This window comes from Elephantulus edwardii, unplaced genomic scaffold, assembly GCF_000299155.1.
Source record: "Elephantulus edwardii isolate Elephantulus edwardi_28Jun2011 unplaced genomic scaffold, EleEdw1.0 scaffold00022, whole genome shotgun sequence".
NCBI classification, from domain to species: Eukaryota; Metazoa; Chordata; class Mammalia; order Macroscelidea; family Macroscelididae; genus Elephantulus; species Elephantulus edwardii.
Window position 1 is genome coordinate 9,252,583 of NW_006399772.1, and position 12,288 is coordinate 9,264,870.

General features: G+C 34.4%; 1 protein-coding gene across 1 annotated transcript in view; it reads right to left on the bottom strand.

Annotated features, from left to right (window-relative positions):
- Window positions 1-332: 332 nt before the first annotated feature.
- Window positions 333-12,288, bottom strand: part of NAMPT (nicotinamide phosphoribosyltransferase) — a 21,981-nt gene continuing 10,025 nt past the window's right edge. The window contains exons 4-12 of the mRNA XM_006882686.1: window positions 11,515-11,618; window positions 8,321-8,449; window positions 7,065-7,223; window positions 6,514-6,650; window positions 5,346-5,571; window positions 4,364-4,483; window positions 3,234-3,374; window positions 2,253-2,387; window positions 333-443 (exon numbers count right to left, since the gene is read on the bottom strand). Coding sequence (XP_006882748.1) covers window positions 333-443; window positions 2,253-2,387; window positions 3,234-3,374; window positions 4,364-4,483; window positions 5,346-5,571; window positions 6,514-6,650; window positions 7,065-7,223; window positions 8,321-8,449; window positions 11,515-11,618 — 1,262 coding nt within the window. The remainder of the gene's footprint in view (window positions 444-2,252; window positions 2,388-3,233; window positions 3,375-4,363; window positions 4,484-5,345; window positions 5,572-6,513; window positions 6,651-7,064; window positions 7,224-8,320; window positions 8,450-11,514; window positions 11,619-12,288) is intronic.

Sequence of the window (12,288 nt, forward strand, 5' to 3'; positions counted from 1 at the left end):
ATTGGCAAAGGGCCCTAAAAAGCTTACTTTAACATTAATCTTTTACATAGTTAGGTGTGTTTCCTAATTTGAGGTCGCCTATGCACTGGAAAAAATGAAAAGATGAAAGGGCAGTATGTCCATAAACCAACAAATAATTTGGCTGTAATGTATCATAAAACACAAAGAAACCCCACACATCTTTACAATAAACATTAAGTATTACATATACATACACACACACACGCGCGTGCGCGCACATACATTCTCACTCTCCTGCACCTTCACACAAGTGTACATGTGCGCACATGCCCATATACAAATGTACACACTCATACAGTCATAAACAAATCCTAGTGAGGTGCTGCTTCCAGTTCAATATTCAGGTTGGCATTTTTTCTCACTTCATCAAATGAATAGCTTTTTGTCACTTTTCCATTCCTGAAGACAGTGTGAAGAAGATCCTGTAAAAATACAGCATTAAAATGTAAGTCTCCTAGGAGCTAATACGTAAAATACTATTTTGATAAATTATACTAACCAGACATCTACATAGAGATGTGGATAGTCTTCTAACTGTGAAATTATTTAGTACTCTCCAGAGCAAGGCATTATCCAAGTAAGATATTATCAGAGCAGCATCTATTCAGCAAATCACTCAATTACTCACTCGGCAGAAACATGTATCTTAGGTAATTTTTTCCATACTTAAAAAGAACACTGTTCCATTAGATTGTATTTCTTGGTTTTTTATTTTTTTAAGTAAAACTAGTTTAAGAATATAATGCTTGGATTTTTTCCCCAACCAAGTATTACATTTTAAATTAGTTTTACTTAAAAGGGGAAAAAAAACCCAAACACCAAAAAATGAGAGATACTGGAACAATTTTTTAAGTTTAAGATGGATAATGTCTAGCCCAGAAGAACTAATATTGCTACTGAAATCATTATTGATAGCTGCAGCAAAGAAAGTCTCCCAAACTTTGCCTCATTTTCGCCAACAGACCCACCATTATTTAAATATATCAATTCAGAAGTTTAATTATTATTCATGGAGTTTTAGCAAAAATAAACAAAATATAAAACAAAACCAAGTACTGATTTCTTGGCTAATTCACAGTGACTGAGCTAATGACTCTGCATACTCCAAAAGTTACTGATTCAGGTTACCAATGATTCAAATCCAGAGTAATAAAGCCAGCTGTCAGGGACCTCTCCAGAGTACTGAAAAGCAATGACATCACGCTGGAGACTAAGGTGCACCTGATTCGGGCTACAGTCTTTGCAATTGTGTGCTATGCACCAAAGAGCTGAATAATGACTTGGGATAACAGAAAGAGAATTGATGCCTTTGAGCATGGACACAAGATCAAATGGACACAAGCTTGTTGAGGATCACCAGTCACCATCTTACTGGTCACTATGTGGGAAAAACTTTTTTTAAAAATTATTACTATTAATTTTAATGAAAGTTTGGGTAAAAACTTTTTTAAAAGTTTCCATCTAATGTATATACAGGATTATGAATTAGAATTACAACAAACCATACCCTGAACTGTGGTGGTTTTTCTGAGGAGCAGATACAGCTTATTATTAATATGTACTACATATAATGTTTCAGGGCATAATTTGTTCATGTTCTCATCTCAGATGTTCACCTGCAGATAATGTTATGATTTTAAAAATCTCAGTGCTACTGAGTCAATCCTGACTCATGGGGATCTTCTATCAGGTTTTTTTTTCTTATGTAGGAGAAATATACTACTACTCAACCTCTCCTGTAAGGCTGGCAGCCCTGAGAACTCCTTTCTTAATGTAGCATGTTATGGAAGTCTACCTGTTCCTAAAGGAATGAGGAGCAGGTATTTCCACATGCAATCTATCAGGTTTCTGAGGCTTTAAATCTTCAAAGAAGGAAGGAGACTGCCCTTCTTTTTTACCAGGACCAGCTGGTCAGGGTAAAACCACGACCTTTTCCCTTTCAGTTAGTAGCCCAACACGTAACCCTCTATGCCAGAAGAAACAGGAAGGTGGAAGTATTCAACTTATGTCAGAATCAATTTATGTATGACAAAGTTGTTGGAACTGGACCCTACTGTCAGGTACTACCTAAAAAGGAATCTTTATTTATGGCCAGTGTCTTTTTGGTTTTTATCTTATTTTGGAAGGCCATGCCAATATTTACACATTTTAAAGTCTTTCAGGAAAATTATTCTGAACATACTCTGAAAAAAAAAAAATATATATATATATATATCAGCATGTATACATACATGACCATATTCTTCAAGATCTCCTTTTCCTTCTTCAAGTGTTACAAAATTCCCTGCTGGTGTCCTATGTAAAGATAATCGACCTTTTTTTGATCTTTTGTTGGGATCAGCAACTGGATCCTTGAAGACATTAATCTGGAATGCAAATAGAGTCAGAGGTATGGAAGACTGATTAGAAAATGTCACTCAATTCCCACATGAAAAAAATAAAGGAAAGCCATTGCTGACTTTCAGAAATATAACCCTAGCCTGTTCTGGAGGACAAGGTCATCTGTCATGAAATCAAGCTTAGATATCCTTTCTTGCCACTGAAGAAAAAGAATCACCTTCTATACTACAAATTACCTTTAAACTGCTACTTAGTATATATACACTACTAAAAGGAAAGAAAGAAAACTTCTTCTACATGTAATGGTAGAGGGAGTTTCCTATTCCATAATCTTTTCCTTTTGCTCATTTTTACTTTATTATTGCCGAGCAAAAAGCCCTTCGAAAATCTCAGACAGGAGAATATTGCTTCAGGATGATAAAAGCAGGAGGCAAAACATTATACAAATAACTAATGGTGGGGAAAAAAGTATACCTGAAGTCAGTACCTCTTTCCCCTTAAGAGAAATACAGTGAAGGTTCAACAAAGGTGTTCTTTGGAACAAAGTTCTCGGCACAGTCAATCAGCTGTCATTCCCACTGCAATCTGTGGGCTTTGATCCAAAAGTATATACTAAAGCATTAGGAAATAAATGGCCTGCATGTCTTTTTTCCTGAAATAATTTTCACCTTTTTCAAGTATCTTTTTTTTTGGTCTTTAGTAAGGTTATAGACATTTCTCTTCTTTCCTTATTTCTGAATCAAGGTTTTTTTAACAAACAAGGTACTAAATATCCCAGGACTACTTTAAATGTATTCAGTAACTTTACTGAACTTCACCCTAGATTTACAAAGAAGTTATTAACATACAAAAGTAAAAGTTGAAGAACATACCCCAAGGCCATTGGTTACAACATAACTACATTTGAAGGAACAATTTAAGAGGTCTCTTGTTAACTTCTGTAGCAAAGCTCCACCAGAACCAAAGGACACATTTTCAATACTCCACTTTTTTTGCTTCATGCCTTCAACAATCTAGATGATTAAAAACAAACACCAAAATATAAAATTAGAAGATGGATGTGATTTTCTTAACAAATGGATCATTCTTGTCAAAGTCAGAAATGACAAAGGCAGGCTTACACAAAGTTGTACCCCCCCTTTTTTAACCACCTTTCATTTCAAAAAGGAAAACCTTTCATCTGTTTGAAAAGGGCAGTTTCATTCATTTCTGATTTTGTGTTGCCATCACTATTCATTACTGCGGTTAAGTCGGGGGTAATGAAGGAAATGAGAGAGAAAGGTAGCTGTAGTTTGTCTCTTTTTTAAGAAAGCTTAAGTTAATTCTTCTCTTAAATTAGTGTCCAGATACCAGCAGCACAGGCACTGAGGCCTCAGACATATATTTATGCCCAACTGCTAGGCTGCAGAAATAACTCTAACCAATAAGCTGTGGTATGTCCTACAATTAAAGGTCCAACCTACTCTGGTAGGCCCCAAGTCAGAGAGATGAAGTTTCACCATCCTTGCTTGTAAGGAGCACTCTGACTGTACTTTCTTTAAGACAGATTTATTCTTTTGCATGTTCATTATGCTGTGCCATTACCACAATGTCAAGGCACTGATTCTTCTGTCATCCTTATTCACTGTCCACTTTCAGATGCACAAGAAGCAACCGAAAATACCATGGACTGGATCAAGTGCACCTTAGTCTTTAAAACAATATCCTTGCCCTTTAGAGATTTTTGTTTTCTTGACACTGAAATGTAATCTATAATGAAGGCTGAAGTCTTTGAACTTCTGCAGCAAATGCTTTAAGTCTTCTTCATTTTATGCAAGCAAGGTTGTGTTGAGGAATAGATAATGTGGTTTGATTTTATACTTTCTAAATTTTAAGCAATTGAAAGAACTATTATACAGAGTTTTAACTTACAAGTATCAAATTATCAAGTTTCTTATTAAGCTAATAAAAAAGAGCTTCTTTAAAAGGACTGACTTACTGGAACTTAATATAAAACACATACCTCTTGTAAGGTATTAATATCTACTCCATCTCCTTGAATAACTCTAAGGTAAGGTGGCAGCAATTTGTAGCCTTTTGAGTTCTCTGTAACGGGGAACTTCTTGCCTAAAATATCCAAAACCTGTATGGAAAAAAACACAACCAATACAAAATAACTACAACTGAAAATAAATGTAAGCTCTTATTAAAAACAAAGCAAGCCAACAAACTTCCAATACTCTGCTTGAGAATATAAAAACTCATCAAATTACCTTTAAAATTTTAATACTGTGTATGAGCTCTTTTAAACTTTTGTTTAAAAGGTCCTAACCTTTTGTAGTTATATAAAATAACCTATGTTCTATTGTTTCAGTTGTTCTTGTTAGGTACTGTCAACTCAACTATACTCACAAAACAACAGACTGAACCCTGTCCAATTCTGCGCATTTCTTACAATCTCTGCTATGCTTAAGTTTATGTTTATTAGCATTTTTCAAAGATGACAAATCAAGTCTTAAATATTAAAAATATATCTTCAGTTCAATACTTAACACTGATGTACTGAAAAGCCACATTATTTCAAAGAACCATTACAGGAGAAGTATTTTCTAATTATTTTTAATCCACAACACACTGAATATATTTCTTTTGGCCTGAAAACCTCATATATCTGTGACTTGGGATAAAGGAAAAGAAACCACAAATAAACAGAGTGACTATTTTACAGGATTAATCAAAATGGCATAATGCTATAAATTAATCTTGAAATATGAAAAAAAAAATCCGTTCAATAGTACACAACTATGATTTGACAGTATACAAATTACTAACACCCTTCTCTATTAATTAATGTGTGACCATAGATAAATCTATTACTTCTTCTGGTCTATAACTCTGAAATAAGGAGACAGCTCTGAAATGGTGTTATTTACAAATGAAATGACAATCAGTTTTGATACAGTTGATCTACATGCTTTTTAATTAAGTCATATGTTAACTTTTACCTTTAAAACAGTGTCAAGAGGATTTCCAGAATCAGGTCTGATTATTAATGGTGCTTCTGTACTTCTTGATACTATTAAATGTCTTAGATCTTCACCCCATATTTTCTCACACGCATTATAAATGTCATAGCTATCGCTGACCACAGATACAGGCACTGATGAAAACTGTGTGACTATGTGTTCAAAAGCATCTTTTTCATGGTCTTTCCCCCAGGCTGTTATGGTGCTGCAAAACAAAATGAAAACGAGATTTACTCAAAAGTCACATGATCTAGCTTTCAATTAAATGTGATTCATTATCTCATGCTTACTATAAACTGTCAAAATCACAGAGAAGGATTCAGATTAATGAATACAATCATATAATAAATTTAATTTCTGACTAAATCACTCCTTGGCCAATATATATTTAATGGTGTGTAGCTTTCTTCCTCTTCAACAGTTAATAATTTTTAAGTGATATTCAACCAATTAGAAGAATTTATATTGCTATTTCTAAACTTACAAATTTAAAATTAGTGAGCTAAAAATTACTTGCTTACTACAAGTATATGTATATATCTGTATATGTTAGAGATGTCAGAAAGATGAGAATAGACTAACATTACTTTTGCTACACAATGCCAAGTACTTTGTTCTCTTTTGAGAACTTTAATGTTGGTAGACGCAATAAATACTTATTCAGAAAATTAATGGTTTTCCAGTGGAGGCTGTTTTATTTTACCATTCCTTCAAACACAAACACTTTGCTTGGTCTTGCCAGTGACTTACGATTCTTTCTTTGCAGCTCTGTAACTGTACCTCTTTCAAAGTACTTAATCAACAGTGCAAAATGTTACCAGTGTACTATTTGTACCGTGAGGACAGGGTCAAGGGTTTGTTTTTTAAAGATCTCTTTCTATTCCTTGAAGCTTTGTATGTGTCAAATATTTTTTTTAAATCAGCTTTATTCTAAAAACAATGCTGGTTTTAGTAACCTGAGCCATTTTCAAGTATTAGACCGTAATACTCACCACTTATTGATTACAGCAAATAATCTGCATTCTAACAACCAGATAGATCTTTATTAGGCTACTAATGATTAAGTGTTAAAAAAATTGCACTGATTTCAAATAAACTCTAGGTACACAGAAGCTATATAAATGAGGCTGAAAACATGAAATTTTACCTGTGTTCTGCAGCTGGAACAGAATAACCTGGAACAGGATCTTTTGTTCCATAGTATTTCTTAATTAAAGCAATCCCTGCTACTGTATCTGTTCCTTTGAAGTTAACCAAATGAGCAGAGGCCCCTATGCCAGCAGTCTGGAAAATAAACCATACACAAATACAATAAATAAAAACCTTTAGTTGGGGTCTATGTGGCACTAGACACAAAATAATTTTCTTTAGCTATTCTTGGAGAGATATTAAACTATTACCAGAGGCAATGGTTCCTTATGACCAAGATTCATTTCTTTCAAATATTTTAAGGGTTCAAATATTATTACCTCTTAAAAAAAAAAGATCTATTTAATAGTACCCACACCCAAAAAATATTACCCTCTATTCTCTTACCTGTATTTCTCTACAACATTATCTGACATCTGACATAGTGCATATGTGTTTAATTACCCATTACATAAAGGACATAGACGATTTTGTTGATTGCAATTATATCCCATTCTAAACCCACAATCCACACTGTATTAAGTGAGGTTCATCATCATAATGTCTTACCTCTTGGGAAGAGACTCCTCTGTACCCAAAATCATGCAATTTATATTCCAGACCATCTAAGTTACCAGAAGTTTCTAATAAATATTTGGCCAGTATTTTCTTCTGCTCTCTTGAATTTGTTGCCACTGTGATTGGATACCAAGACTGAACAAGAATAGTCTGTAATAACAAAATTAATCACAAATATTAATACATAAAACAGTAAATTCTTTCTGAGGAAAAGATCAAGTTTTTTCTGCATATATTTTCAGACTTTCACACTTTCAGATATTTCAATTGTGTAGAAAGATCCTTATGAATTATCCTTTCATTCATGCCCTTAACTTTTTACCAAAGATAATGAGAAGAAAACAATAAGAAATATTTCTGGTTTTGCTATAAAACTGCAAGCTATGAGTTGCAAGCGACTCGACGGCATATAACAACAACAAGAAGTATGTCTCAGTATAGTGCTGTTTCTGTTGTTACTTCCTAGGGCATATCCTCTTATAGATAAAAATCTCAAACTCCTGAGAAAAGATTATTAGTGTAAAAAATTCAATAAAAAAAAAATTTCAATCATGAGAATATATGACTGCTTAGATACTGAAGCAAGGAAAAGAAAATGTTTGCAATCAACTCAGAACCTATTAAGGACTTTCCTCCTTTTTTTGGCCTAGAAATTAATTAAGAAAATGGATGAAATACTCTAGGGCTACTCTGGTAAGACTAAATAAATAAATTGTTAAAAGTAAACCAAAATCCCTTTAGTTTAACTGGAACATCAGTGCTTTTTTTCCCCAATTTTAAGAAAATTTACACTTAGGATTGCAACAAAGAAGACAGATACCAACTAAGTTTTAGAAGAACTAATTATAATTTACTTAAGTAAAATGAAAGAACATTTTATTTTACTGGAAGGAACTGTAAAGATTATTCCCATCTGCCATTTTATAAAGGAGGAAATTTAGTCCTGGAAGTGTTAAATAAATTATAAGACATTATCCTGTTGTTGCTAACTTCCCAGTAAGAGCAGAACTGTCTTGCTGTGTTTGCAAGGCTATCTTCTTTATGGGAGCAGATGATTCTCCCAAGAGACAGCTAGCTGGTAGGTTTGAGCCAATGACCTTTCTTTGTAATGGCAAAGAGCAAAACTATTGTGCCACCAAGATGCCACAGAGCTTTAGTAGTAACAAATCCTAAAGTAGTATCCTGGTTCAATGATCTTTACACCTTCAAGCAATACTAAATAAAAATAATTTAAAAGAAAAGTTCACCTCAATCCAATTCGTAAGCCAGTAACATTCTGGGTCTGTGTTTTCTACTGTGAAGAGAACGTTTCCTCTGGGAATGACAGAGCCCTCTGGAACAGCTTTTATTTCTATTGGAAGATGCCCATCATATCTCTGGTAAAAGACAATAATGTATTTATTCAACAGATTATATTACATTACCTTTTAAGCTTGTTTATATTTTACAGTTGCTAAATTTTACTATCACAGTGGTAATTGTAGATTTTACATTTGTTACAGGTAGTACTCTAGTAGAGAATCTTATCTTATAAAATAACTTATTTTCGTGGAGTCGGAATCAACTCATAGCTGATCCTCCAGTGAGTTTTCAGAAGCTGTTAATTTCTCACACTGTCAAAGCATTTCTGACCACTGGAGACAATTTAAAATAGATCTAACGGAAAAATAAAATAAAATTCAATAAAATTTTCACACTTGCAGGGAAAAAAAATTCAACAAATCAGATGAGTTTTATTCTAATATGTTTCAAAAGTATTCCAAGAACATTATCTTTCTTTTAAATATACCATTTTCAGAAAAGGTAAAATTAAAAATGACAGATGAAAGCAAAGGTTACTAATAAAGATCAAAAAAACAAAAAAAATAAGAGAATTTCCACTTTTGCTTTGTCAAGAACCTTACAGGGCATTTATTGTTAGTAGACCTGACACAATGAGCTAGATCGATCACAATTATTTATTCTACAGCCTTTAACTGACTTCTTAGAGTGAAATAAATGCCTCTAAAATTAGGATGAAGGCATAACTGCTAAACAGTTGTGTTACATAACTATGTGCTCCTCTCTGCCCTCCTCTCATTTTCCCCCCAAAACGAAAACACTGCGGCAGCTAACTTTTGCCTAAAAGATGACAAAGCTGCTACAGAATCTTCAGATTACTGATCAACTATAGAACAAAATTAAGTAAAACAGAAATCTGTTTAATGGGAAGCCTTGATTATTACTGTCACTGAATCAGTGCACAGAACACTGGGCAGAAAGAAGCACGGTCCTGTCCAAACAATCACGGCTATGCTTGAGCCCACTGTGCCAATACACGACAGACACATGATATAATGAAGAACATGGCCTTAGAAATCTGCAGGGAGACCTGGGGCAAGTCACTTCGTACTTCTGGGTCTCAGTCTGTCTGTGTTTGCAAAATAGAGTTAGAAAAACCTATACATCTCTAAGATTCTATGAACATGTAATCGAATGATTTACCACCCAGGCCACTGGGGATTATATTAAGTCTGGTGGCCTAGCGGCAGGAAGCTATGCTGCAATCCCAAAGACTACCAGCTGCTCCGCAGGAGAAGAATGACCATCTCCTCCCATGAGATTAACTGTCTCTGAAAACTCACTGGAGGGTCAGTTCCAAAATGATGGTACACACAACTATAATCAATTTACTGGAAGCAGGAGTAGCATCCACTTCCTAAACAACATGCCTCTGGAAACTACGAACTTTGATAAATGTTGATAGTTGTAGAGGGGCTTTAGGCCTTTTGTTCATAGGGTCCCTATGAGTTGTGCTTGACTCTAAGGCAATCAACAACAACATAGTATCTAAGTTATCTGTTACTATATTCTATCTTCATAAAAATGTGAGATGGGATTAAGAAATGGTCAAAAGACTTTAAAAATAGGGGAAAACTGCAGCATAGAGTACTTAGGTGACCTCAACAGCTCAAAATTAGCAAGTTATAAAACTCAGTATTATAATGCAGACATTAATATGACAATATTTGAAATTATTTTGTGGTTGGTAGTCAATAAAAGGAAAAAGCTTTCATTTATAAGACATATTTGACTAATACTTAGCAGCACATTTTAATGGTATTTTTAATCTGTATTTGTAATAAAACTACCAGTGGACATTCAAATCTTATACCCAAGTCTTTGGATGTCCAGAAGGTCCAGTAAGTGCAAATATGCTATATATGAGTATTACAGTACAAGAGATTGAAGATGCATCTGTACCAAATCATTCTGCCTCTTCAGTAAGGGGAATCACTCAGAATTACTTTGTAGTAAAAGGCTTGTTTTCTTAGGTAATCTACAGTCAAGGAACAAGACTTTAAAATTTGAAATTGTCAAATAACCATGTACTTTCTTTTTTTTTAATTTGTTGTTGTTGTGTGCTATTGAGTCAGATCCAACTGGCACAGGAGGAGATTGCCCCTCCTTCTCCAGGGGAGCATCTGGTGGATTCCAACCCTGAACCTTAGGGATTGCAGCACAGCTTCTTGCCACTAGGTCACCAGAGCTCTCTGGAATTTTGTTATTGTATATCACAGAGTTGGAAGTGACCCATAGCTGACCCTCCAGCAGGTTTTCAGTGGCAGTTAATAGCATGGGAGGAGACTGCCTATCCTTCTCCTGTGGAGCAGCTGGTGGCCTCAAACCACATGCCTTGAGATGGTAGCATGGCTTCTTGCCCCTAGGCCACTAGAGCTCCCATGCACTTTCTTAATTATGATAAGAGCTTCAAAGAAATGGTAAAATCATCTTTCCAACAAATGTTAGTTTTTTTGAAATTATAACTTGCTTATCTTACACCAAAGGCATGAATCAAACCAATTTGCTTTCTAAATTATTTTTTAATAAAAAGAATTAATTTTTAAAAACATGAATGCAGTCATTAAAAAGTTATTGGTGACTTGCCACCAAAAGCAAAAAATAAAATGTCACCAATAACTTTTTAATGACTGCATTCATGTTTGATTCATGCCTTCACGCACATTTTGTGTCATAATATTAAGTGTAGCACCCACAATGTAATCCCACTCTCCCTCATTTCATCCCTGTAATTCTCGTTTCCATGAATCGTTCTAGCCTGCCCCATCCTGCCTTCATAGTTTTATCTTTGGGCAAATGTGTTTTTGTCCTTATATATGTTGTTAGGAGGGTTTGGAAAGGCAGGGGGTCAGTGCAAGAGAAGAAGGCCATCATGGAATCAGGGCCTGTACCAATGGAGTCAAGTGTGTTGTAGAATGTGAGGCTGACTCCAGATAGAGTCATTGTTCACAGAGTTGCTATGAGTTGTAGGTGACTCAAGGGCACATAACAATAACCCTTAACTTTCACACACAAAAAAATACCTATTATATTCAGATCACAAATAGAAGAAAATTTTAATTATAAAGTAAAACCCAAAATATATAAAAACATTTCTTACCTCAAGAATGTAATTCCATCCTTTCTCATTGAAGACATCATCTTGGAAATGCTCCTTGTAGACTTCTTTGGCTTCCTGGATTTTCTCTTTGGTCACTACTTTACCTAAAATTGCAAAGATTTCTTGTTTATATTTCTAAAGGCATTGAGTGCTACTGAACTGTCATAGTATTAATGTCCCTAGCAATTTCATTCATTATATGGATGAAAATGTAAGAACCAAGAGGTTTAGTGACTTAACGAGTCAACAGCTGATCCAGAAAACGAATTAGCACTTTAACCTTTCACTCATTAATTCTATGCATAAAGTAGGTATAGATTTTTAAATTAAATGCATAATTTTAATAAAAACCAGTCAGTTAACTCAGTATTTAAAAAGACCTTTGATATCTCTATTTGTATATTGTTCAAATTTGGAAAAAAACAGCCCACTGCTGCAGGGTAAATTCTGACTCACATGGATCTTTTAGAAAGAGCAAAACTATCCATGGAAGGTTTCCCAGACTATAAATCCTTATGGAAGCAGACTGCCACATCTCTCTTCCATGGAACACATGGAGGGTTCAAACTGAAACTGCTGACTGCTTTAGAATGCAGTTGAGACTAAGTCTACAGCAATAGGTAATTCACACATATCGTGCTTCACACATTCCTTCAGTCACATTTTATACAATCATTTATATACACTGTGTTTTAGAAAATCAATCACTATTGATCTATGCCTTCCATTTCCTCATCTTTTCAGGTTTATTTTTTTTATAATTATATTTTATTA